A 27,617-nucleotide genomic window follows, 5' to 3' on the forward strand; every position below is an offset into this window, starting at 1 on the left:
AGCAACTGGAGCATCAGCAAAATGCTGCGGGGTGTGGACACTTTCTTTCCCCCCTTTAATACAAATGAGTTTGCCCCACCGGGCTCACACATCCAAGCGGCTGTTAGCGAGGCAATAAAACATTCACCCCCCCGCTCCAACACAAAAGAGCAACTTATCACCCCATCACTTGCTTTGCGGCATCCAAAAGAACAACATTGCATGGAGTGACGCATCAATCCGTTACGGCTAACTGATGTGGAAAATAGCCGTGAAAGGAACCGAGTGTGGCGAAAGACTGTACGAGCTAGCTTGTCGCTAGCTATGTAGCAAGATGACATCGCTCCAGAAGTAGATGAATACACACGGCAGTTTGTCACATTTGCACATCGGGTGTCAAGAGGCTAATGAGGTTGCGTCCGCCCCCGTGAAGAGGAAATGAGCGCAGAGTGAAAAGTTGACCTTGCTTAACAGGAAGCTGTCAGACACATCGCCCGAGGGTGAACTTCACATCCACCCGGACATGAACATCCCATCAAAGGGAAAGGAAAAAAAAAAAAAAAAAAAACTCAATTGGAACGTTTCAAGCGCTGAATATTAACTAAGGTTACTGTCATCAACTTCACCTCTTTTACTATTAGCATATTTGACAATAAAGCTGACTTTGACTCTTTTCCTTTTCAAAGAAGGAATTTTAAAGGGTCAAAATAATTCAACTGAAATACATAGTGTGCAAAACAGAAATGAAAAATGTATAGGCTATAGCAAAAGGTGAATAGAGTCAATAAATAGAATGCACTTCCATAGCTAACAAAGTGCCGAGCTAAATAAACATCGTTCAAAGAGTTGGATTTGAAAATGTGCGAGAGTGGATTTCACGAATTGGACTGCATTATCCACAATCCCCCGCGGCACTTTGACCCCGCCCCTCGCCACCACAACAGCGCGTTCGTGCGCCTCAAGCGCGCACGGTGCGACAACCAGCAAAGCAAAGCGAACAAAGCAAAGCAAAGCAAAGCGAAGCTGAGCTGAGCTGAGCGCCGCGCACACAAGCGAAACTTTGGGCAAAGAAATGGCCAAGTGTAAAAGCAACACTTTTCTTTCCCTTCTCGCCATGACGATGACGACAGCACGAAAGAGGATTTAAAAGGATCTACTCGCGTCGACCAAAAGTTCAGCATTTTTTGGGTTGCACACTTTTGGGGGATTTGTCGAGCGAAGAAGAAAAAAAAAACAACAAACAAACACACTTGCGCGTCGGACGGCGAAAGTCAAAATGCGTTTTTCCAGGCCCGGCCGCGTTGTGTTTTTCTTGCTGTTTTGGGCTACGCGTCGCTCGGTTGGCGCGTCGGCAGGGACCCCTCCGTGTCCCGCTCCGTGCGCTTGTTTTGGGGATCTCGTGGACTGCAGTCGACTGAAAAGGGGACAAATCCCAAAGTCTCTCCCGGAATGGACCGCGCAACTGTAAGTCCCTATCTTTCTTCTTCATTTGATGGATTTGTTTCTGCGTGAAAGTAGCAGCGGGACGGCGAGTTTGGCACGGAGCTGCTCCACATTCCTCTCCCGGGAGGGAAAAAGTGGCTGGCTCGGAAAGCGCACGAGGAGCAGAGCGTTTGTAAAAAAACGAGCCTATTTGCCTCTTTCAGCCTCAACTCTGCACATCCCTGGAAAATGCTCCTACGTTTAAAAGAGCTTTATTGACGCAAGGTCCTCGCAGCAATACAATAAATGGGGCACCTAGGGGTCACTTTAGTTTTTTTTTTTTTTTTTACACGTCAATGCTCCTTTGTGGAAGGAAGAATAATCGTAAAACAATCTCCGCAGTTCCTGCTGGGTTGTTGTTGTTGTCAAGGAGAGAGTGTGGAAGCTAGCTAGATTTTCTACACACACTTGGGATGAGTGTTTGTTGAAAATCCAGGTCACTTTTCACAATTTAACTCAACTGGATGATCTGTTCCTGATAGATTTCTTGAATTTCGGAGTATTTTGTTGGAAAAAAAAGTTGCTGTTTGTTTTTATTCGCGTTGTCAAGCACATTGATTTTTTTTGCCTCTGTTTATTTATTTGCTATCTATTAGCTATTTAGCTGGCTAGCTAGCTATGTAGCTAGCGACAGCATCTAACTTCTGTGACTGTAAAGTGAAATTGAGTGTTTAGAAAGGCACTTATAAATGACATGTTTTGTTATTATCTGCTAGCTAGCCAGATTTCTATCTATTTGAGTTACTTCTGGGTTGAGTGAACGCTAGCGCGTGTGGCTTCTGTTGCTCACCCACTGCAAAACTTACCCTGTAACTGTAAAGTGACCGTGAGAGTTTTGAAAGGCCCTTAGAAATCAAATGTACTATTATTATTATTATTATTATTATTGGTCCACTGGGAATCAGACAAAGGATGACAGACGACTGGACTTTTTTTTCTTTTCGTTTTCCTGCCACCTGATTGTTGAACGAGGCCACATTTGCTTCTATTTGATTTGAAGCTTCGCCTCCTTTTGAATTCCTCAGGTTGAGCAGGCGCAGCTCTGGAAACTTTTACGTTTGCCAGAAAAAAAAACAGAGCGAGGCCGCCTGCTAATCAAGACTGGCCTTCCAAGGGAAAGAAAGAAAAAGGAGGGTGTGTAGAGAGAGAGAGGGGGGGGGGGGGGGTCGAGGGGTCCTTTTCACTCTGGCATGCTAATTTACGAGTGGCTCTCCCGCACATCTTAAAGCCCTTAAACCGGCGGAGCCCCTTTTTGTTTTGCAGCACCCCATTATTTTTGCTGAATTAGCAACATCAGAGCCATGGTACTGATTAGGGAGGGGCGCACGGGATTAGTTTGTCATAAAAAAAGGAAAGGGGGGGGGGGGGGGGGGGGCAGGCAAAGGGAACAAGAAGAAGAAGAAGTTGAAGCCATGGAAACGTGGGAGGTTGCATGACATCAGAGTCAAGATGCCCTCTTTTCTTTAGAGATTTGAAAAATACGCTGGTCAAACGTGAGTGGGAGGGGGGACCACTTGTTTTTTTAAATTTATTATTTTGGGCAAAACAACGTAGGGATTCAATTTGACTACTGAAAAATACAACATTTAGTTTTGTTTCTGTTGACCGCTAACTCGTTACCTCAACGGCGCCCTTGCTGAACACTGTGCGGTACTGCGCTCTAATTTGCCTCCGTTGCTTTGGCGGCAGAGCAATTGTTGCAAAATCCACTTTTTGGCCAAACGAGGAATCATTTAGCTCAACATAATATCATGAATGAATGAAGCCCAAAAAGCCTCAAATGCATTTTTTTTTCGATCGTGCGAGCGAGTCGTCAGATTGCGCGTTTGCTTTCAACATTTAGCTTGTATCGATGAAAAGGTTTCTTCAGCCGTCATCTGTACTTCTTTCAAGGTGTCGGACGTGCACATTGTACCATGACGTCCCTCATCCACTGCTGAAAAGGACACTTTGATCATCTCCTCTTTTATCTAGACTGCTTCATGTCACAAAGAGGGTACAGCAAGTGCTGAAGAATGAATGACTCTCTGTGTCTTTGCGTTGTCATATTATGTGTTATTTAGTTTTTTTTAACTTCAAGATGGCGCCGCGAGAGTGGCTGCCTTTCCAGCAGCTCCCGTATTTTGTTTTTCTACTTCTTTCCTTCTTTTCCTCTTCCTTTCATAACTTTGCTGCTGCGTAATGACAATGTCTCCACTGCGAGACGAATAAAGGTACATCCGATGCAATCCAATCAAAGATTTATGGGCGTCACGTGCTCCGCGGTATCTCCATCCAACAAACAGTAATGACAGGTCTTTCGACTAAGGTGTAACTCCTCCATTCACTTTTCAGCTCCCGATAAGAGCGCCCCGTCGCGCGTTCTCACATACGATACAGGCCGCAGCCTGTATACGCTGGTGTTATCTCGCCTGCTTTGTGAGGGAAGTGGAAGTGTCGGAGCTACTCGGGGGTTTATCTAAGGCTTGGTGATAGGACACCTTTTCCCAATATGGCCTCCAGGACTGGAACGAAAACAACAACAATGCGCAGCTGCATTTTTTTGCAGAGGCGAAAAGGAGTGGTTGGGTTTAAGAGCAAAGGGTAAACACCAAAAGCAGGCTGGATGAAAGTTCAACGAGGGTGTTCCAAAGGTATGAAAATGGAGCTTTTGCCCACGTTGTGAATACATGATGAGGCTCCGCCCCTCCTCGCAGTGTAGCTTGATGGATTCCAGATGAGTGGGGCGCAAAGAAAGAAAGAAGAAAAAAGAAGGGTCTGGCACCACAGTGTTGATGGTGCGCAGACGCGTCAATAATTCGGCGAAGCCCCGCTTGGCAGACTCCTCAAGTCGCGTTGGAGGCGCCTCTTCAAAACAAGTCCCCCAAAAAAGGAAAAGTTGCACCCCTTCTGACTCTCGGCCGAGTCCAGCTCGAGGTAGTCTGGGATGAATTTGAGCTCCAAAAAGAGCTGTGGGCCAAAATCAACATCACACGAAACGTCATTCCAAGCTCAAAAATACAAATACAAATGGCAACCGGGTGGCCTGACTTGCTTTCCAGACTGCGCACCTTTGCAGTCAATTTCCTGAAGGTACAAAGTCGGAATTTATTGTCTCCATCAAACAACCACTTGCTTTTTAATCCGGTGGAAAAACAAACATGAGACGAATGGTCCCGTCCAATCCTAAAACCTGGAGTCTGGTTTCAACTTCCACCGGCGAGAGGAGAGCCAAGTCGTCCCCGACTAGCAGAAGCGTTTGTTGCTCGGCCTTTTTTAGCCAGTTGGGAGTCATGGCTTGAAATACTTGCTGCTTTGGGGGTATATTGAGTATACTGCCTTGGCAAGGCGTCCATTTTGTTCTTTCTTCATGAAAGTTTCCTTCAAGGAGTGGCAAGTCCAATCGCTTTTGGCTTTTTAGCAGTATGGAGATGACGTTGCATTTAACCGATGGGACAGACTGCGAACGTTTAGCAAGTGTCGCCACAGTTACCTTGGAAAAGAAATGGACATACTTTAGTCATTATTCGCTTTAAAAAAGGCACTTGGAACCCATTATTTGATTGGAAAGTCACAGTTAGATGATGTGTAACTTTGCTAGCATTAAAAAGTCACCCGATTTCGTCTGTGACATCAACAAAAACATATATGTTATTTTTTTAAATTGAATCAACTTTGATCTAGAACTACAGGTAACATCCGACTTACGACCGGCTCGGCTTACAACCACCCGTACTTACGATCTCCAGACCCTATTTTTAAAATGTTGATTCTACACTTGGCACGCACCGCAACGCGCTAGCAGGCCGGCAACGCGTGCGACAATTTTGGCCAGCCGGCCAGCATCTCACTCTCGCACAACAATCGACCGTGTGATAGCACCAGAGGGAGGAGTTTGCCAGTCATTTAGCTTCAGAGTCTCTATTCAACATTTTGAATGGATTTTGATTTACAACCGTTTTTTTTCAGAATGGAACTCGGTTGTTACCTGTATATATTTTTTAAATTAAATGAACAATTTAATTACATTTTTATGAAAAAAATGCCACTTTACACTAAATCAAATAAGACTCAACATTTCTCCGAAACATTGTCGTATTTTGGTCACTATAAAGCGCACGGAAAAGCATAAAATGTCCTCATTTCCACCATATAATTAATCCAATGCATCAATGTCTGTCTGACTCCCAAGTGGAGATCCCTTCTTTGTTTGTACTGCAACCGCGCAATGAACTTTAGTGTCGCGCCGGAGTCGTAGTGGCGCATTCTAACTTTTTTCTTCTCGTCTCCGTAGGGACCTGAGCCATAACAAATTGCGGGTGCTCCCCGGCACTTTGTTTTCCAAGCTGCGACATCTGAACGAAATGTAAGTGCGGCACATCCGGGAGTAAAATAAGTTTCTGTCACCGTCTCCGCCGTGCTATGTTTGTAACTGCCGTCCTTTTTGCATTTTGCAGCAAGCTGAACCACAATGAACTGGACTCGCTACCTGATTTGGGGCCGAACGCTTCCAACATCACCGCGTTGATTCTGTAAGTCAAACCGTCAATGGATTGAGGTCACTTTGGTACTCGACCCGTCGCTAGTAGCCAATCCTTGGTCTTGGGGAGGGCGCCGAGCCTTTTGCAGGACTCGCTTCCCCAGACTGGGCGGTCGCAAACATGGCAGCTGAGGCCCAGACAGGTCACGTGGTCCTCAAACAAATGCCAATGGAAATGTTTTGTTTCATGGCTCCTTGCTGCCGATGTATTTTTAACTGGCCAAGAAAGATGGCAATCAGTAACGCCAGACTATTCTGGACTTGACTTTTTATTTTAGTGGATCTTTTTGTTATTTTTTTCTTCGCCGCCAGTTTGGAGTTCGTGTTCTCTCGACAACAGGCGATATTATTGCGTGAAACCTTGAACGACTTTTCTTTTGCTTTCTTTGGCACGTCTTAGCAAACCGAGCGGCGCTAAGTGATTTGCGAAGAATGTATCCGTCTTCCTGGCCTCATCAAGCCCCGACAAGAAGCCCGTTTGACTTGGAGGCTCGCTTCTTGTGCATGCAAACGAGCCAGTAATGTACAAAAATTGTACAGTGATTTGTTTCAAGTGCGTTGAAGGCAAAATGAAATGGAACAGCGACCGCAAAGCATGCCAGCCCTCCCTTCCCCCCCAAAATTCAAACTGCTGTTCTCACTGCCTGCGTTGCGTGACACCCTCTTCTTCACATTTTTTCCCGTTTCCTTGACTCTGCAGTGGAACATTTTTTTTCCAGAATCTCTCTCACTCCTTCAATTTCTCTGAGCTGGGAGGGTCGTCAACGGGGGCCGCGGGGGGAGACCTCAGGGTATCAAGTAGCACCTATTCAAACAGCCAGTCAGACAGAGCGGCAGCTCTCGTCGACATCCGTGACCTCGCGACTTCGTAGGAAAAACAAACGGCGATAGCCCCGCAGCTGGGAGTCATTCAGCCGTGATCATCTTAATTAATTGAACAATTTCCCAAGAATTTATGGAAGGCGATGGGCGGGGGGTTACACCTCACCGGCGATCCTCGATCGGATTAACAGTTCGAAAGGGTCGCTACTATTGACGAAAAAGGAAATGGGTTGCGGATACCACTCATTCATCTGGGCTGAGATTCGTTCAACATCACATTTTTAAATGTTTTGTCACAATAACAATCATCCATTTGGCGTGAGGAACACATCCACTCCGAATGGTGGTTGTCATTACAGGCTATAGCGAGAGCGCGTCATTACATGACTCCTCTAAAGTCAGTTCTCCGTCCAATAGGAAATACCAAGCGCAAAATCACAGACGGACACTTTTAGCAACTTCTTGTCTTCAAGCGTTCCCAGCACTCAAACTTGCGGCCGCTTGTACAATTGACAAGATTTACGGTAGTAGCGTCCTTTTTTTTCCGATGTCGAGAAGACTAAACGCTTGAAGAACCAGAGAGAAACTGGAAAGACTGGTTCTCGCGCGCCGGCAGTCAAAAAGCACGTGAAGTGAAAAGTGAGCTACAGGTGGTACACGGAGCTTTTGTTCAAGGGCCCGGGGGTGCTACAGAGTGTGCAGAGCCCTTTGCAAATCTCACAACAAAGGAACTGACTGCGCAAATTTATTGGTGACAAGGATCCCTTTTTTTGGGGCAGGGGGAGATCAGGATACGACTTGTAGACTTTTGAAATCTTAGCCACTCTGCATTCAGGTGCTGTTACAATACACTGAATTACATATTTTTTAAAAATTACATTGCAATGAAAAGAAAATGTAAGACAAGATGAATGAAATAAAGTTTGTATGCCCCAGTTATTCGCCCGCCATGATTTCAAGAAGCTCAGACAGCAAAACGGCACTTTGGGAGTCAGTGGTCCGCAAACTACAAGCATCGCACCGGCCTGCGAGTCTTTTGGTAACGGGCAGCACAGAGAGAATAAATAACTTACACGACTTTTGTTTTTATTTATTTCTGCCTCTGAGAGATGTTTTATTTTGAAAACTGATTCAGATTCTCTGTTACATTAGTCTCCAGTATTCAGTAGGTTACAAATGAAACCCAGGCGCTAGCTAAATGAGTCGAAAACACCTAAAATATTTGAAACATTTCTTTGGGAAGGGGAGAAAGGCCAATCTAGGAGATAGAATAGGAGCCTACAACGTTTAAGAAAGCGAACGCTACGTTTAATCAGGAGTCCTACCTAAAATCTGAATTGGTCTCAACGGGAGATTCGCGCACATCGAGCCCAATTTGCATAACGGCGATGTGATGAGGAGTCGCATTTTTCATGCACTTTGTATTTGCTCAATATCTTATTTTGAAGGTCACGATTTGGGTTTATTATGCTAATCTTTTGAATCTGCTGTCACGCAGGTCACATCAAATTATTTTTTTTTTTAATATATTGTGGGGTTAAACAAGTGGTTGTAGATCACCTGACTAAAATATTCCCACAATTAAATCCGATCGACACCAAATCCCAAATTGAAGCACTGTGATAAAACTCTCGTCACTTTTTCTAGCTTGGGGGGTATCAGTCAGGTGTACCTGGAAAGGGAGGGGCGTCGAGGGGGGGGGGGGGGGGGGCACAAGCAAACTAATGAATACTGAAAACGAAGCCTGTCGTCTGGTGCATCGGAGGGAATTCCTGCCCCTCCCCCCTCAACCCCTTTGGCTCGACGCACAAAGAGGGCAGTGTACAGCCTCTGTTTATAACCGAGCCGTCCCCGCACTGCAATTTAGGAGGCGTGCAGCTCAGGAAATTGCCGGCCTCTGCCAAGGCAGGCTTTCACTGAGGCAACGGTATTCATCAGCCAAGTAATTGGCAGGTGACTTTTCTTTTTAAATAGCTTGTTCGTAATGACCTTATAAACAAAATAACACATCACCTAAACAGGATTGTTAGCGTTGATCACGTGGGCCAATTTGCTCAAAGTGTCGCATTGGACGGGGAAGCCGGCGACGCTGCGTCATGCTCGTGACTAAGCCAATGGGCCGCACGCCACTCGTCAGATACACGCCGATTTTGTCGTTTATACGTGTGCGTGTGTGTTTTCAGAGCAAACAACAGGTTCTCCAAGATGGCCACGGAGCAGCTGGGCCCTTTCCTCGCCCTGGAAACGCTGGACCTCAGCAACAACAACATGGTGGAAATCAAGGCCGGCTCCTTCCCCGCTTTGCCCCTCAAGAACTTGTGAGTCTTTTTTTAGCTTCAGCCATGATTTGGGATCTTTAAAACTACTGAATTTTGCAACTGATTAAATGAATTGGTTTTAATGTCTTCAAGTCGAGATACATTTTCCATGTAAATGGCCTAATCCGTTCCAAGACCCCACAAAATTCTGACTAATGTTTTCTAAAGAATTAAGATGCATCAAAAGATGTCACAAATACATGCTACAATTAGATTAGTGCACAATTAATGAGAGTTGTGCTTGACATAAAAAAACAAAAAACAGTAACACATAAAAATGACTCATTTCACTTTTAACTTCGTCCTCATGGTTTTTGCCTGGCATTTGGTAAAGAACTGTTGCAAGAATGTAACAATTTCTGGAAAATGTTCAAGGCAAACATCAGCATAGCATTGTTTGTGACCAAGAGGCAACATTTTCCTAGTAGAGGCATCTACATCGCATGATTGGATTTTCTTTTTTTTTTTTCCCCCCGCTCAGATTCCTCAACAACAATCGCATCGCCTCCCTGGAGCCGGGCTGCTTCACTAACCTGTCCAGTAGTCTTCAGGTTCTCCGACTCAACCGCAACCGTCTGTCCTCCATCCCAGCCAAAATCTTCCAGCTGCCCAACTTGCAACACCTGTAAGATTGATTTTTTTACGTTAGATTGACAAATACTTTACACGGGGTGGCAAAAAGAAGACGTGAAGCATGCGGACGGACGGTGTGTTTCAGCGATCTGAGCCGGAATCGAGTGCGCAGGGTGGAAGGTTTGACGTTCCACGGCCTGCAAGCTCTTCGCTCTCTGAAGATGCAGAGGAACGGCCTGATTCGCTTAATGGACGGCGCCTTCTGGGGCCTCGGCAATATGGAAGTGCTGTAAGACCTTCTACAAATGGATGCCGGTTTTGTTGTGACATTCCTCCCAGTGTTCATTTTTTCTTTTTATTTTCCTGGCTGCCCCCCCTCCCCGCAGGCAGCTGGACCACAACAACCTGACGGAGGTGAGCAAAGGTTGGCTGTACGGCCTGCTGACTCTGCAGCAGCTCCACCTGGGCCACAACGCCATCAGCAGGATCCGACCTGATGCTTGGGAGTTCTGCCAAAAACTCAGCGAGCTGTGAGTCCATTCACCCATCCCCACCCCCATCCCCCTCCCTTTTCACTTTAACATTCACTTGGATGAACTCCCAACACTTTTGTGGCTAGGCCTCTCCTCTCCGGCACCCCAGCATGCACTTTGCTCACTCCTGACGCCAAGAACTGCACGCACGCATGAATACACACAACCAAAGTGGCAGAAAAATAATGCAAAAAAAAAGCTTTTTTATTGATGATGATGATTATTATTATTATTATTGTCCTCCAACAGCCAGGAGTACAATCAGATTTGATGACTGCAGACCTCAAGGCTTTTTTTCTTGTTTTCATTTTAACACCGTGAGGTGGTTGTTGTGACGCACACACACTCACTGTTTTTGCTCGCCGTTATGGCAATGTGGCAAGCAAACATGCCGCCACTCGGCCCGGGAACATACGCGGCTATCTAACTAGCTCTGGGCCGACGCGCCTATCGAGAAAAGAGCAAATTTTGCAAACTTTGAAGTCGTCTCATTTGCGTTCAAAAGCGAGTGAGTCAAAGGAAATTGCCATCATTTGAAATAACAGCTCAATTTGGGCAGTTGATGAGATTTATTTCAATGAACTTCTATTTGTTACTTTAGTAAGTGCCTGGAATGATAGTTTCTTGTTATCATGATTATTTTGTTTTTCTTTGCCCCCCGCACCCTCTGCAGCAATCTCTCTTCCAACCACTTGTCCCGACTGGAAGAATCAAGCTTCATTGGACTCAGCCTGCTAGACGAGCTCGGCATCGGGAATAACCGCGTCAGTTTCATCGCTGACGGCGCATTTCGGGGCCTCTCCAGTTTGCAGACACTGTGAGTGTCACACGATTGTTGAGCCAAATGCCCCCCCGCCCCGATGTTTGATAGACTAAAATTACAGGCAAGTTTTAAAATTTGCCCCTGCCCAACACCCCAAACTGCCACCATCAATCCTCTGCCTGAGTGAAAATTTCCTGCCTGATTTGTTTTGTGGATGCGAACAAAATGACCGTGTTGAAATCTCTTCAAAGACATACCCGCCCCCCACACAAAGCCTCAGCACACCCCCACACTCCTCCTTTTTTTGTTCACTCAACCCACCCCCTTCCCACAAAGGGACTTCTTGACATGTTTTTTTTAACTGCAACCAAATGTGAGCAGCACAGCTGAGGTCACCACAGGGCAGGTGGACACGCACATTTGCTTCGGGGCACTAAAGCGCACATGTCAGACATTATTTGGATTTTTGGTTTTGAATAATGTGACCCCCCCCCCCCTCCTCCTCCTCTCCCCAATATGTCCGCTGAAAAGGGATCTACAAAATAATGAAATCTCTTGGACCATCGAAGACATGAACGGGCCCTTTTCAGCGTTGGACAAACTGAAGAAAATGTAAGTGATTGTTGAACTTGTTGAAATGTGAGTTTACTTATTTAAATTTCAATATTTTTTTTTTTTTTTTTTTTTTGCACGTAGATTTCTGCAAGGAAACCGAATCCGGTCTGTCACGAAGAAGTCCTTCTCTGGCCTTGATGCATTACAGCAACTGTGAGTCACTTGTCATTGTTTCCACATTTCCACAGGATCCTTTCAAGGTTGCTATTCTGTATTGATCACAAAAAAGTTTATTCGCAGCTTTTGTTTTCCCCTGAAATGTGATTATTATTATTATTTGGGGGTGTTTCCAACCAAGCACTGTTGCTTTTTCCTTGACAGAGACTTAAGCAACAACGCCATCATGTCCATCCAAGCAAACGCTTTCTCCCAGATGAAGAATCTCCAAGAATTGTATGTTGACTTTTTGTTGTCCCCTTTCCCTTTTGGGGAGGCTAAAATCCACCCCCCGCTAGCCATTTGCAATTAATTCCATACAACTGAAATGTTTCTGGACACCTCCGGTGTTTTCCGGCAGGCGTCTCAACACCTCCAGCTTGCTGTGCGACTGCCAACTCAAGTGGCTTCCAGTGTGGGTGGCAGAACAAACCTTCCTCCCCTGGGTGAATGCCAGCTGTGCCCACCCGCAGATGCTGAAGGGCAGGAGCGTGTTCGCCGTCAACCCCGAGGAGTTCGTGTGCGGTGAGTGAGGCGTTTACACCGGAGAGCCATATTTGCCCACACGCCGTCACGCCTCAAAAACAGCCGGTTATACGAGACCCCACCTTCCCCTTTCCATTTATGACCCAGATTGCTCAATATTTCCCCCTGACTCCTTCTTGAGTGCCATGAAGGCAACCTGATGGAAATGTACTAACCTTTCCGCTTGGCCGCTTACCGGTTTTCTCCCAAAGAGAGCCTCGTTTGCCTTCATCTTCAAAAAGCAGAGCCTTAAAACAGCCAATGAGATCCCTCCTGTTCCTCCCGCAGATGATTTCCCAAAGCCTCAGATCACCATCCAACCGGAGACCCAGTCAGCTCTGAAAGGAGCTAACGTGACGTTCGTGTGCTCGGCGGCGAGCTCCAGCGACTCTCCGATGACATTCGCCTGGAAGAAAGACAACGAGGTCCTCAACGACGCCGAGATCCACAACCAGGCACACTTGAGAGTGCAGGGAGGTTCCGGTGGTGAGACGGAGGTGACGGAGTATACAACCACCCTGCAGCTGCGCGACGTGGAATTCTCCAGCGAAGGGAAATACCAATGCGTCATCTCCAACCACTTTGGATCTTCGTACTCCACCAAGGCCAGACTCACGGTTAATAGTAAGTTACAAAGAAAACCTGCTCAGAATTCAAAGGTCAAATTTTGAGCCAACTTCTGTTTCCAGTGCTTCCTTCCTTCACTAAAATGCCGACGGACCTGAGCATCCGCGGCGGAGCGACGGCCAGGCTGGAATGTGCCGCGGTGGGTCACCCGTCGCCTCAGATCGCCTGGCAGAAGGACGGAGGCACCGATTTCCCGGCAGCCCGCGAACGTCGGATGCACGTCATGCCGGAGGATGATGTGTTCTTCATTGTGGACGTGACAACGGAGGACATTGGGGTGTATAGCTGCACCGCTCAGAACATCGCCGGGGCTATTTCTGCTAATGCTACGCTAACGGTCTTAGGTGAGTTATATGAGGGAATTGACGTTTTGAAATTGTCCATCGTCCTCACGTTTATTTTCTGTCCCTTTTGATAGAAACGCCGTCTTTCCTGCGGCCCCTCGTGGATCGCACGGTAGCCAAAGGCGAAACTGCCGTCCTCCAATGCATAGCCGGCGGAAGCCCCGCTCCGAGACTAAACTGGACCAAGGATGACAGCCCCTTAGTGGTGACAGAGCGCCATTTCTTCGCCGCCGCCAATCAGCTCCTAATCATCGTCGATGCCGCCGAGGCCGATGTCGGGAAGTACACCTGCGAGATGTCCAACGCTCTGGGTACCGAAAGGGGGAACATCAGGCTGTCCGTCATACCCAACCCCAATTGTGACTCTGGAGTGCAAGGGGGTGTCGGGGTCGGGATCATGGGCGGGACGGGCTCGGATGATGACGGCTGGACCACGGTGGGCATCGTCATCATCGCCGTGGTGTGCTGCGTCGTTGGAACCTCGCTTGTTTGGGTGGTGATCATCTACCACACTCGTCGGCGTAACGAAGACTGCAGTGTCACCAACACCGGTGAGTGCCGCGATGCTTCCTTTCAATCAAATTGACTGATGGCAGAAAACCCCCAGTGACCAAACTGTCTTGACTTGTGCCGCAGATGAGACCAACCTGCCACCAGACATCCCTAGCTACCTCTCCTCCCAAGGCACCCTTGCGGACCGCCAGGATGGCTACATCCCGTCTGAGAGCGGGAGCAGTCACCAGTACATGGCGTCATCCATGAGCGGTTTCTATCTGCAGCCCAAAGACATGAATGGTACCAGAACTCTTTACTTTCAACCCGACTTGGCTGAAGTCTCCTCCATTGTCCTTAACACGACCGTCTTCCATCCAGGTCTTTGTCAGCTGGATACAGGAAGCGAGGCCGAGATGGAAGCAGCTTCCATTGACCCACTTCTTTGCCATTACCAAGGTCCCATAAGCACACTGCTTCGCCGAGACTTGTACCCCACGGATCTATCTGAGGTCCACACAGGTTTGCGAGGCTTTTCAATTGAATGTAGGCACCAAGATTGTGCTCGGATTAGTCACTCATTTTCTTCTTGGACAGGGTGTTCCGTGGATCCAAGACCAGTTTGCGCCGAGTCCTTCAGCGGAAGCCTGAACAGGTCCAAAAGACGGGATTACCTCCTCTCAGAGCCCTTTGACCTCTGCTCTTCTACGATCCTGATGCAGCTCCCCAATGCCAACCTCCATCTTGGGCCCTCGAAGCAGCAGACTGGCCGCCGGCCATCCGTGGAGGAGGCAGAAGCCAACTATGGCGGACCTCATGATTGCCCCCCTCCTTACAACAGCTTCATGGGTAAGTCTAAAGTCGGAAAAACAAGACCTTACTACAGGTGTTCAACCGATTTATTTTTCTCATCTAGGAACGTTCGGGAAGTCCCCTTGGAGGCCTCAACAGGACTCGCACTCGGGATTTAATCCACCTTCGGTGACAAGTAATGGGAATAGCATCCACGAAAACCCTTACACCACCGCCGACGTGGATTCGGCCGGTGAGGAGGACGACGGCAACAAGGACTCGGAATCAGAGCAGAGCTGCAGCGTTTACAAACAGCCGTTTGACAGCAACAGGACCAATGTCGTTTCTCAGAGCGGAACGCGCTGTTAGCTGAGTGACTTGAAAGACTTTTTGCCCCCCGCACCCCTAAAAGATGACCTTTAAAAATAAATAATACTTCTACCTCATCGAGTGGAGACCTTTGGAATGAAAGACTCCTTCCTGAAATGTGCAACAAGTGAATGTAAAAGAAGGATATTGCGACAAAAAAACAGGTACGCGCATATTTACAAAAGCTTGTGCTTTTTGTAAACTGCTTCAGTTGAATAAAATAGATGACTATAAATGTTTTATCCAAATATTTTCTATTTTGTAAATTGTATATAAACAGATTTTTTTTTTTTGCTTCACATGTTATGTATGAGAATCCTGCAGCCCAGCTAGTTCAGTTATTCAAAGTTCTGGTCTTGCTTTCAATGAAGCAATATTTTGCACATATGTGAACAAAATAAAAAAAAACATCTGAATGTGTATTGCTGCATTCAACGATTTTTTTTTCTTGGTGTTGATTGCATGCTCGTAGTTTTAGGGGTGCTTGAATGTTTTTTCGGGAATTTTAAGACGACTTAGATGTCGAGGTAGCATACTTGCTGTAATTTGCTAAAAAAGATGCAAGACAAATACAGGAGAATTTCCATCTTATGTTGATAATAACCACTAAAATAATAACATTTCTTAAAAAAAAAAATCACTCGATGACAAGTTTTATTTGCTAAGCCTGGGGTGTCAAACATTTTTTTGTTGTTGTCGCGGGCCACTTTGGAGTTACTTGCGTCTTCCCTCGGAGGGCGGTTACAGGAAAAAAAAAACGTTTGTCAGGGTATTATTACATGTGAACACCAAATGGATGATGACTAGTTTTAACACCCATTTGTTTGCTGTTGCTCAATTATTTGTTGAGATAAGTGGAACGAGGCGGACAAAATGTTAATGTTATTTATTACGCGTGACAATGTAACCGTTTGGTACAGGTTTTAAATGGCGGGTCGGGACTGGCCTCTCGGTCATGACTTTGACAAAAATGTACACTGCAATTACAAGAATTCTTTTCAGGAGTTTATTGAATGAAAAAAAGTTGAAAACAACTATTTTTGTGGGTGGGGTAAACGACTATTTTTAGTGATGCGATTCACTTTTGGTGGAAATCCCATCTGCGTTCTCACACTCACGTCATGCTAAGCTAAGACGTTCTTTTCTGCCATGGCGCTCATTAATGATGCTATTTCTAAGGAGGCCATTGTGAACAAAAATACTTAATTCCTTTTGTGTCCAAAGCCCCGATCGCAACACCATGGCGCCATTTAGTGTATCTTCGCCTCACAGGTCGACTTTTGTTTGTCCAATGACTCATGCCCTGGGCCGCCTCCCACCCTCATCTGCCAGCCTCGCTCTTATTCTGTGGTTTGTTGTTTCAGGCCTCCTTCTTCTCTAAGTTGGGGTAGGGGAGGGGGCTCCCTGTTGAAACTTGCTCTTGGAAATGGGTCTCTCAGCTCCTTTAGTTAGCAACAATAGAGGAGAACTTCATGCTTTGAATCCTGTCCGGGGGGACCGGGGTTATGATGTTAAATGAAGTTCAGTTTGGTTTGCATGGTCCGTGTTTGGATTGGGCCGGTTTTGTTCAGAAATGCATACAAGACGCGATGGTGCATGTCTCGTTTAGCGCTCCTCCTCATGGTTTTGTTGAAGTACACCTGGCCTTGCTGACTTGGCGGCCTTTACCCTAGTGTCAAAGAATGAGGAGTTTGTTGGAAGTCTTGCCAGGGCTTTTAGGGCGGGGGGCTGGGAGGAGGCGATTGAGGCAAGATGGGGTGGAAAACATACACCCCAACACCTGGGAAACATCTGTTGGCGGAGGAACACTCGAGGAGTCATCCATTTTTGGGTCAAAATAGCCAACAAGCTCGACTTGGTGTTCCAGGTTCTAGACTGAAACAGACCTAAGAGGAAGCCTAATCAGGGACTCAACCGTTTTTGTGAATGTGAAATAAATACAAAATAAATAACAATAAAATAATAAACACAATGCTTAAAATAAAATTGTGATAAATCAGATTCTGAAAAGATTAGGGTAATTTGGCCGATAATTTATAGCCATTGCTGGGAAAACGTAGGAGCCATTTTGACCAACGAGACAGTTGGACCAAATCATTTCCAGAAAAGGCTCCATCGCAAAGTCAGATTAGACATAAAGGGGGAAATACGCCACAAGACGGGAATATCACCGTTCATAAAAAGAAACAAACAAGTCGGTTTCGGGGCGCTGTCCAAAATGAGCTATGGAGCCATTAAAAAGTCATTTGTGTGGACATGGTCTTGACTACTGCGCTAACCTGGCCCCACAATTATGTCATTAAAATTGATTTTGGCCATTTAGGTGCTGGCTGTTCTGGTGAATCCGAGCGGCAACGCATGACTGCCTTTAGGTTGCGTTGTTCGAATGCGGAAAACTGTGCACGTTACAATTAGGAGGGCGACTGTTCCCCCCGCCCCCCCACAAACATTCTCCGTAATGCCTTTTTTTTGCATTTTTCGTAAACTGCTGGAAAAAAAAAATGGAGGGGTTTAAGATAGCTGATGACATTCTTTCTCCGTGGCCCAAAGAAGGGGGTGGGAAGTTTGTCGAATAGTTTCCCCCTCTTTGATTTTTTACGCCTGGGAGAAACGAGGCAGGAAGTCGAGCAATGACTGGCAGATGACTGATGGGAGCCCCGGTCACAGATCGCCAACCAATCTGCATGTTTAAAAGCGTCCAGTCGTTTCCCCCTCGGGCCAGCTTTGCTCTTGGCAACAGCCGGGACGCGAATGCCGCGCGCTCTCACGGCCAGACGCTCAAGTTTTGCAGCTAATTTGTCTTTACGATTGCCAGATGTGGTGACACGCAGACAGATGTTTATGATATCAAATAGCTGCAGGCGGCTTGCAGAAATGATTATTTCTCAGTTCTGACGCTCAGGAAATCTGCCGGAGAGCGGTGGGGGGTTGAGGGGGACCCCGCGTGTCTGACTTTTACGATCTCTGAGCTCTTGAATACTTTTGCGAAAGCTTTCCTGGTTCCGAAGTCCATTTTGAAAATCGATTTGCCCCCCGAGCTGTGCCGGTATGCGAGGTCGCGGAGGTTCACTTGAGAGTCAAAGCGATGACAGATAAATCGGCCAAGATTTGCGTTGTGGCTGCTGACAGTTTGTGTCGTTTTTTGCTTTGTTTTTGTGCCTCGTAGGAGACAAAGCATTTCAACGATTCGGGGGTTATCGTTGACCACGTGGGAATCGCCGAAATAGCCTCACGCTCCTTGGTCCAAACACCAGCTGACTTTGGGTTGGAAGCTCCCAAGTCCCACGGTCATATAATACGCTCACGCAACTTGTCATCCCCAAGGACTCTGAGCAACTGGTTCCAAAAAAAACATCTCGTTTTTTTTTCCCTCAATCCCCAGCACAGCCGCCAGCTCTTTGTCTGATTAAAAGCACAGCGAAAGACTTTGCATCTTGCAGATGTTGTCATAAATCACCAATTGGCCCCGCCTCCGTGACTGGCTGCCTGACAAACGCTCAACGATAATTCCACCCCCCACCCCATTCTTCCAGTAAAGAAAAAAAATGGCTGCCTGTAACTCTTTGAGAACTATTGTAAACTCTCAGTCATGTCAGTGCAGGTGGAAAACTAAGGAACCATAAAATTAGAACGAGAGGAGGGGACGGGGGAGGGAGTAACTTTCTCTTTTGCCAATAATGTCCGAAGTTCCCCGCTGAAACAGTCGTGTCGGGGGAGGGGGAGGGGGCGCGCACCACTGTGACTAATTCCACACAAAATCCAAAGAGCTAAATCATTTGGACTGCTTGTGTTTCTGGAGGGTGGTAACCTAACAAAATGGCTGACAATGAGTCCAGGCTGTGAATCATAACTCGCAAGGGCACTGGGGTGGTTGAGGCGCTGTCCATCTGTGCTTTCAAAACTCCGCCTCGTTTTGGTCCTGCTGTTTTAAACCCTAATAATCATGACTCCGCAAATGCAGGTGTTGGGCTGGTTGGGGGTGATTGTAATTAACCGCGGGTCAGAAACAATCAAAATGGGACGAAATGTGAAAAGAAATTCAGGTGCAGTCGCTAAACACGCTACAGAGAGTCAACAAGTCGCACGGCCACAGTAAGAGATGACCGGATGACCCAAACCGGTTTGAATGTCAACCTAAAATGTATTCTCAAGTATGCAAACAATGTGTCATGGCCGCTGACATCTGGATTTTGGCCCGTTTTACTGCCACCCCTCCCCACTGACAGATAATTTTCACTCATGAAAACCCTCAAACCTTGCTCAAAAAGCTCTGCATTCATGTCAGATCGGATTGATTGATCGGATCTAAGCGTGGAGATTCGTGAAAAGGTGTTTGGATGATTTGTTTGTTTCCTTGTTGGGGGCGTTGATTTGATTCGATGTCATGACTCCCTCAGTTGAGACCCCTGCTTTACAGGGACTTTATTCAAATATTTGATTGGAAGATTCACACATCAAGTCCCTATCAACTTTGATGGCACCAATAACATTTTATCATAGCATACTACTTTAGCTAGCTAGCTAAAGTACCCACTACCTAGCTAGCTAGTATTTATCTATACAATGGTATTAAATGCGTACTTCTTTCTGTCCTATTTCTCTTAAATTTATGAGGGATTATTTGAAAAATAATTATGAGGAATTTGGTTCTTGACCTGGCTCAATTTATCAGAGAACGTTTGTTGTGTTTGGGCGTTATATAAAGAAAATTGACTTGACCACATTGGGATGACGCTGTGAGTATCTTGAGAGTTGTATGATGTGTGTAGGGGTTAGGGTGGTAATAACATGTCTCCCCATGCACGCTATCTTTGGCGCGTTGGCTTGGAGATGGCATTTTGTGCATTCACGAGACATTTCTGCGGTGTTGCAAATTTTTAAAAATGCAACAACTGGCTTTGTGGGACGAGTGTGCGTGAGTAAGTATGTTGTCGCTCCGGGTTCTCTTGAGGGTTTTGGGGGCGTGTTTATTTTCCAAAGGGTTGGAGCGAGGTGTGAGGCCCTGACGCGACGAGATTGGGCATTTATGAGATACTGACAACAAAACACCCGAGGAGTGCCTGCACCTGGTACAATGTCACTCTTTCGGCAAGCTTGATTTCACTTCCTTTCAAAGGCATCGAACTGAAGATCGGTATTTATGCAACGCAGTCCTACTGGAAATGCCAAATCAACAAACCACGACAGATGTTGCCCTTCGCAAATGAAAATTCCTGGCAAGATCAAAGTATATGTTTTCTATGACCAAGTGAACCCTTTGGGAGCTTGCAGAAATACATATATGTTATTGTATGGTTTATCGTAAAGATCAGGTCGTGTAAAGTTGAGATTGACTTGACACATTTTTTACAAGCTACACGAGGAGACAAATGACTGTGAAAGTGACCTTGCAGGTTTGGTTGGCGCTCCAGGTGCTTTGCGCTCACTCTGTCAACACCGCCTTACGCTTTGGCCTCGTCACATTCCTCCCCGGTTGCAAGCGTCAAGAGAATTGCGACAAAGAGGCTGTGTTGGCCTCCCACTGATTGCTTTTGTGTCTTTGGGCTGGACGACAAACACGGGGATGAAGTGAGAGGGTACGTGGAGCCAATGGTGGGTGCTCCATATTTGTCGGGACTGCATTTCATGTGGAATTGGCCTCCCTCGCTTGTCGACATAAATCACAGGCAGCGGTATGTCTGCACATGCCCAAAGCTTGCATTGTTACATACATCTGCACTGAAAATTATTTGGTTGGGCTCAATGAAACATTCGGGTCTACATGAAATATTTGATTGTTTTTGGGGTGGGGGACAATTAATAATAAATTAATAACAATCACAATTTGACATTTCTAGCGGCAGAAACGAGAAACGAGATAAGGTGAGAAGCTCAGTCATCCGGAAGGAGCTCAGAATCGAGCTGCTTCTCCACTATATCCAGAGGAGCCAGATGAGGTGGTTTGGGCATCAGATTAGGATGCCTCCTGCACGCCTCCCTGGTGAGGTGTTATGGGCAAGAGACTCCAGGAGCGACCCCGGATATGCTGGCCAGACTATGTCACCAAGCTGGCCTGGGAACTCCATGTATTTACCCGGGAAAAGGTGGAAGAAGTGGCATGGGAGAGGGAGGTCTGGGGTTATTTGGTGTTTTAATTTTTTAGTCTTTCATTTCAAAACAGCAGTTGAGTAGGGGTGTGTACGTCAGGGGACAGTGGTCACTAAAGATGGGTGATGGTGTGACCAGGTGACAGGGTTCATCTAGGGTTTAAGTGTGATAGCAACAAAACTCCTTGACGAGTCAATGGAACAGATAAATGTCCATTGCCTAAAAAAAAGTCAAATAAAATATGATGTTTACCATTCATCGGTCATGATACGACCTAAGAGTCTTCATGAAATCAACATTTGGCACCAGGGAGGAATGTGACGAGGCCAAATGGAGCTCATAGGTCACACAAATAGATTGAAGTGATTATTTGACATTTTACAACATAAATCAAAATATTATATCAGCGGAGTATTTTATTTTGGGCGATGGTTTGTTTGTTTGAAAGGAAAGGTCTCGACAGCGCATTTCTCAACGGCTTGTATTTACCTAGTCCCTGGCGCTACGGTCCGTCACCCACCAAATGCGTCTTTCAAAAAAGTTCCGTCCATGGGAATGATGGGGTGGGGGAAGCCTCTTGTTGACAAGACGCAAACAAATACAAAAAGGTTTTTAATTTCAGGCTGAGTCGCCTGTTGACAGCTCCGACAAATGAAAGCAGATGATAGGAAAGACCAACATGAAACGGTGCTAATCAAGCTGCCCTTCTTCCCAAAAAAAGGAAGGAGTATCTGAGCCTTTTGTTACTCGCCTGAGAGCTCTTTGTCGAGGCTCAAATCTGATAACAGGGTGTGAGTGCTTTCCTAAATCAACCTCTCTGCTGTTTGCGCCAATCCGGAAACCATTAGATGGCCTTTGCAATCCCTGATGAGCCACGTTTTGCTTAAACATGACATCAAAAACATATTTATTGTTGTGAGAGTTACATAGATGAACTGCTTTGTCAAATTAGGAATAGCGGCGTGTTGATCCCGGTTGCTATTGAACATCACTCCAGGACAATTTCGAAATGACCCGGAAAGAAATTGTTTACGGTCAGGGAAAGATGCTAGTTGTATGAAGCTAATTGCGGATTAAGCAAAGAAAGTCTCAACTGATTCGAAGATATCAGTGACAGGAAGTTCAGCTCAACTTTTATGGCTCTAAATTGAATATGAAAAGCACAAAAACATTTGGGAAAAGTCCATTAAAAAATGAAACAATGACATTTATAAGGCTTGGTGGTCTGCATTTCATTCACTTAAAACAATAAAAAAACAAACGACATGATCTCAACAGGGAATTCCTCAGGGTAGGAACATAATGGCTCTTTCGTAAGCCAATATGTCGGTCGAGAAACTACAGAAGTAATCGGTGGCAGATTTGCACGTATCTGCGTTCTGGATGGCCCACCCAGAAGAGCCCGTGGCAGCCATTTGCCTTATTTGCTCGACTTTTCTGCACCGTGCCATTGCGCTGAGAAAGCACCGCACGTTCCACATGAGAAAATGGAGCCATCTTTCTGGAAGGGGGAAAAAAAACGATTTTCCATAAAGGCGGCCAGCCGCCTTGCGGTGACTCTGTCAGTCTCTCGTGTCACGTCGGTAGCGTTAGCGAAACGTCAACAAGCGCTCCTTTTTAAATGCCGCGCTCCCCTTTGCGGAGACGGTCGCCTACTCGTCGTTTATTCAAATTCCATCCCTTTTGAGGCCACGCACTATTTTCAGCCTTGAAGCGTAACATATTTGACGGCAACATGTGTGCCACGCTCGCGGGGGAAAATACGACTGATTGATGGTTCTCATCTGGTGATGCCGGCTTTGAAGCAGACGCTCAAAAGGATTGAGATGAGCATGGGGTGCAAATGGTGGATAAGAAAAGTTTGAAGGTATGGATGGCGAGGAGAAGGAAACAAGGAAGGAAGGAGCCCAGGCTGCCTCCGATACAGCCTGAATGACTATCATTATTGTAATGACTTGCTAATGTTTTCTTTCCTGGCCTCGTAATTGTTAGCAAGCCTGCGGTTCACTCGTGCAGGTGGACAAACTGCTAGCCGGGATTGACTTTCCATCATGGAGAGGGAAACATAATCATTCCCATCGTTAGAGGGGGCAGAGTAAGACTTGGGGGCGGGGGGGCAGGATTTGTTGTGTGACAACAATTGGGTTGCAGGCTAGACTCAATTCGCATGCGCAGAATTGCACATTTAAGGAAGTTGACAATTTGAGTGCACGTGACGGTTGGAGAAAACATAGCAAGAGAACTCCTTCTTGTCGTTCCAGCTATTAAATTCCTTCTGGTTGAACGGACACCTTTTTTAAACATTGGGCCTTCAAATAAATAACCCGCATGAAGGCAGCACCCACTCGCACCTGCGGCAAACTGTCCGTGACTCTTCAAAGGGGCCAGATGTTCCTTGACGCAAGTCTGCGCACCTTGGTGCAATCTCTGGCCGACCCACGCGATGAATGCAAACGAGCCCGCCGTTGCCTATTTAAAAGCCCAAGCTCGTACGAGCGGATTGCATTTATGCAATCCAAAAGTCGGGAAAGAGGTCAGAGTCGCTGGAATTTTTGAAAAAGCAAAACTTCACACAAGCTCTCATGGCCTCCCATATTTTTCCCCACAATGCCTTTCAAAGGGAAACCGCCCGGACTTGTTGCTCTCAGCATTTTTTTTTTAGAGCGAGAAGGAAAAAAATGGCAACGGTCCCACAAGACCAAACCATTCCGTCAGATTTATGGCCACAGCTGCTCACTTTGGACTCACGCAGAACCCTTTTTTTCCCTTTCAGCAGAGAGAAAAAAACATCTCCAGTTTTCTTTCCCTTTTTTCATCAGCCTTTGTTTTTATTGAGATTGCATGACATTTTCCGCTCATGTGACACTGAATAATGCAGAAAATTCCCGGCGGGTCTCGACGTAAGAGCGTTTGGCCTTGGTGGAGGTCTGCCGTCTCCTGAATGTCAGACATCAAAAGTTCCCATTTCGGCCGCCTCCCCAGGCACATTTTCTTCCCATTAACGTAGCTGGAGTCTCGGGTGCCTCATTTCGATAGTAAACAACTTACCGAATGAAGGCCTTCGGTGGCGCATGCACATTAAAAGTCTCTTTTGCTCAACTAAAAATACAGACCCCAACTTTTGAAAATCGATTTCCAGAGATGTTCTTGAAATGTCAATATTTCAATTCAATGAATAAACACACACAAAAAAAGTTTGAAAAAAAGCTGAGATCCCCACAAGGAAAAATGACATTTTGGCATTTTTTTGGGTAAGACGTTTAGCAGATGCAAATGCATGCAGCTCGCATTCAGAAACGGCTCCGACATACTTTGCTGAGGTTTGAGGGTTTTGGCGTCATTTTAAAAACTTGAAGTGCATTGGAAGAAGCCTTAGAGCGACCTCTACTGGTTAGGTTGTCTTTGACTTGAGCAGCAATTTGATTGGGAGGCAAATATACTTTGTCGAGATTCAATTTGTTCAAGGTCACTCCGACTGCTCCATAAATCAATCCGGTGACCCTGCAGCCACGGGAGAGCACCCCCGCCCCCTCTCACTCTATCCCCCTTTTCCAAACACTGTTCCACTATGCTGCCTGCCTCATCTCTCATCCACTGTGCAGGCATCCCGTTGGTTGGCGTTAAGGACAAATCCAGCCGATTGCTCAGACACTAATCTGGACTCGCGAACACAGGAGCCGTACGGCGCTTAGGGTTCGAGCTTGAGCGACTGACTCACCCCCCGGCGCCGACTGCGCCTTCCTCCCCTCGGTGGGCGGGAAGTCCCAAAGGCCGCCGGGTTTGGTCCACACTAAATGGGGCAACGGCCATGGACCTCGGAAGCCGACATTTTCATTTTTCATGTTCAGTCTCTAAATCTCTAAGCAGCTATTTTCGTCACATTTAGTTCCTTTTAACACCTATTAAGCGCTCCCCGTTTACCCATGTGTGCCCTTTCAACACAGACCGTATCCAGCAAAGGCGGATACTGCCGGAATTGGCTGGGCTTTCGCACATGGCCTCGCCTAAAATATTTGTCAGACGGTGCAGATTGATTTGAACTTTATGGAAGAAGTTGGCACTTACCCCTTTCACACAGCTCGGCATGTCCACGCCACCGTATTGTGGAAGTGACACCTACACGAAATGGTGGCACAGAGTTAGCAAAAAGTTCTAACAAACAGCCTGTGCGCAAGTGTACACGTGTGTGAATTTTCACAGCTTTACTACTTCTACATTGAAGGGCTGCTGAAAGTCAAGCACATGTCGGTGCAGGTAATATGTAGAAGGAGATACGTACTGTACTGTATTATGTTTTGGCGGCTCGTTGCCATGAATTGACTTTGGATTCTGCATCGTGTTTTTTGTTTTTTTTTTCGTGCCCAGGTTGACATTTCGTGTGTCTCCCCGTGTTTATAAGCGGCAATGTGCTTCTCGTGGAGTCATGTGGTTCCATGGTGTAATGGTTAGCACTCTGGACTCTGAATCCAGCGATCCGAGTTCAAATCTCGGTGGAACCTGTCTTTTTGCTCTTCGTTGGCGCTCATTTTTGGATCCTGCGGGTAACAACCGAGCCGCACACTTGAACGGAACATGGAGCGTTCTAGAAATACGCTGACGTCGCTTCAGTTCGGCTTGTGTCCTTGCGAAGTGTCTCCAGAGACTTTTAAAAGTGAACTGAAAAACGCGCTCTCGGGGATTTACTAATGAGTCCAAAAACTCTTTGCTCTCACCTCTGGACATTATCCACGAGCGGTTGCTATGCTAATCACATCGCCTCTAATTAATACCACGCATATTATTAGCAAATGGAATGAAGATTCGAATGCCGGCACGCGGTCGTTACAGTTGTTGAAGGCGCCCCAACTGATATTTCAGTAATGAAAGTTAGCATCGTGCAACACCCGCACCGAAATTAGCATGCTAGGACTACCTCGAGCGTCGTTAAAGTAACTAAACAGCCACACGGGATGTCACATTCTGCCACGAAATGATTTCATTGAACAATAACGGAGCTTCCTTACCGTTTCGTGTGGAATTTTCACCAAAGACGAAGTCTTTAACAGCTCTTTTTTGTTTTTGTTTGGCAGCCATCTTGACACCGTATTAACCGCCATCTTGTGGCGGTATCGTTGTACTCCGTACTAATTAGGGGCAACGGGTGTTTCGCTGTACTACTTCCGGGATCGTTCGTGAACAAAAAACAAATAAAAAAAACAAAGCATGTTTTAAATTAACGTTTAATGGTCATTTCTCGGGAATAATTGCGGAAACCAAATATTTCAACAACCCATTGTTTTTTGTGCTTATTAGCCACCACGACACTATAAATCGCTATCTTGTGGCGACATTGTTATATACTATTAGAAAATGGGCAACAACTTCCGGGGTCGTTCGTTTACGTTTCCTGTGTTTTGGTGGGGTGCGATTTTCCTCACTTTAAAAAAAGTGACAGTGATCGCATCCCGCGAATGTGGCATCCGGTATTACTCAAACACATTAGCATTTCCTCACTTTGGAGTACACTGTGAAAATCTCTGAAATGGCATACAAATGCCTAAAAGATTCTTTCTGCCAACTTTAAAGGCCTCCTTAATTAATCCTCAACTGGCACTCATAATTACCTCATTTGCATGAGCGTCCCTCCCGTGGTGGGCCCCACGCAGATCTCCCCTGCTGCGGAAGTTAATTGTCAGGTTCGACGGCTTGATTTGGGGCATGCAAATCAAATCCGCCTCTGGAGAATTAGCGCTGCGAATTGGAATGATCTCATTTTTTTCCCCTTCCATGAAGCATTGCCTGTGAGCACAGTCATGCATTAGAGCACTTACTTCATTATTGCAGTTGCCTAAACATGAGCTCTTCTTGGTAGTCTAACACAATTTTGTGACATCCGTAGACATTCATTTCAAGGGCTTTGTAGAAAACTACTGTGATCATGAGCGTGTAGAAATTCTGCGCCAGAAACGTGAAAAATAGAATACGTCCAAGAAAAAGTACTTAGATGTGAGCCTTGTGGGACACCAAATGTCATTCAGATGCTACGAGTTCCATCATTTTTGTCTCGATTTCCTTGTGTGTGTTTTTTTTGGTCCTCTTCTGGGTTTAGAACAGTCACCTGGACTTCCAAATTGTACTTTTAACCATGAATGCTGAAGGCGGGACATTAAAAACAACCCCGTGCTATTTTGACCAGCGTTTTGTCACATGCCCGGCCGGCTAAACAATGGAAACATTTCCCGCGATTGCCGCAGTGGAGTGGAGACACCTTACAAACTGCACAAAGGCAAGCACGGTGTCCTCACAGTTCAATGTAATTAACGCGATGAATTCATTAGCGGCGTTGTCGTACGGCAGCATTCAGCGACGCCGGCGCATCGTAATGAGATCGCAAAGGGTGGCGCCTGCTTCAATAGGTGGCCTAATGAATGTCTCCTCTGTGGCACTTTGTATTACAGCACCTCGGCTTTAGTCAAGCGAGACTCAATGAGACAGATTCAATTATGTGTATCAGTAAAAAAAGGACAGCGATTTGCTTGTCAACTTTGAATAGAAGCAGAATGTTTGGGAGGACAAAACTTTGGGGTCCAAAAGTAGACTCGAGTCTAGAGGACAGAGTAGGAAGTGTTTTCCACATCGTCC

At 46.2% G+C, this 27,617-nt stretch overlaps 1 protein-coding gene, 1 long non-coding RNA gene and 1 other non-coding gene across 3 annotated transcripts; 2 read left to right on the forward strand and 1 right to left on the reverse strand.

The window, feature by feature from the left end:
* The first annotated feature begins 988 nt into the window (after positions 1-988).
* Positions 989-15,510, forward strand: lrig3 (leucine-rich repeats and immunoglobulin-like domains 3). Its single transcript, XM_088989056.1, has 19 exons — positions 989-1,443; positions 5,735-5,806; positions 5,898-5,972; positions 8,986-9,120; positions 9,602-9,745; positions 9,839-9,982; positions 10,080-10,223; positions 10,900-11,043; positions 11,521-11,601; positions 11,686-11,757; positions 11,926-11,997; positions 12,122-12,285; positions 12,574-12,909; positions 12,975-13,256; positions 13,331-13,807; positions 13,893-14,051; positions 14,130-14,270; positions 14,346-14,597; positions 14,665-15,510. Exons 1-19 carry the CDS (start codon positions 1,256-1,258, stop codon positions 14,907-14,909), a joined length of 3,327 nt encoding a protein of 1,108 aa, XP_088845182.1. The 5' UTR covers positions 989-1,255; the 3' UTR covers positions 14,910-15,510.
* Positions 9,653-26,104, reverse strand: LOC148881445 (uncharacterized). The gene is made up of 3 exons (XR_016113734.1): positions 26,000-26,104; positions 25,062-25,112; positions 9,653-9,743 (listed from the first exon to the last, which is right to left on the reverse strand). It is a non-coding gene; the product is annotated as an uncharacterized LOC148881445 (long non-coding RNA).
* On the forward strand, positions 25,424-25,495 carry trnaq-cug (transfer RNA glutamine (anticodon CUG)). Its single transcript has one exon. It is a non-coding gene; the product is annotated as a tRNA-Gln (tRNA).
* Positions 26,105-27,617: the final 1,513 nt, after the last annotated feature.

Source organism: Hippocampus bargibanti, linkage group LG22 (assembly GCF_051943395.1).
Source record: "Hippocampus bargibanti isolate YZ-2025 linkage group LG22, ASM5194339v1, whole genome shotgun sequence".
Lineage (NCBI taxonomy): Eukaryota > Metazoa > Chordata > Actinopteri > Syngnathiformes > Syngnathidae > Hippocampus > Hippocampus bargibanti.

What these genes read in the sequence shown, in the direction of transcription:
- lrig3 (XM_088989056.1), top strand. Translation starts at nt 1,256, where the DNA reads ATGCGTTTTTCCAGGCCCGGCCGCGTTGTGTTTTTCTTGCTGTTTTGG. An exon ending in TTGGACAAACTGAAGAAAAT is followed by an intron (nt 11,602 to 11,685) that starts GTAAGTGATTGT and finishes TTTTGCACGTAG; the next exon opens with ATTTCTGCAAGGAAACCGAA. An exon ending in CTGCAGTGTCACCAACACCG is followed by an intron (nt 13,808 to 13,892) that starts GTGAGTGCCGCG and finishes CTTGTGCCGCAG; the next exon opens with ATGAGACCAACCTGCCACCA.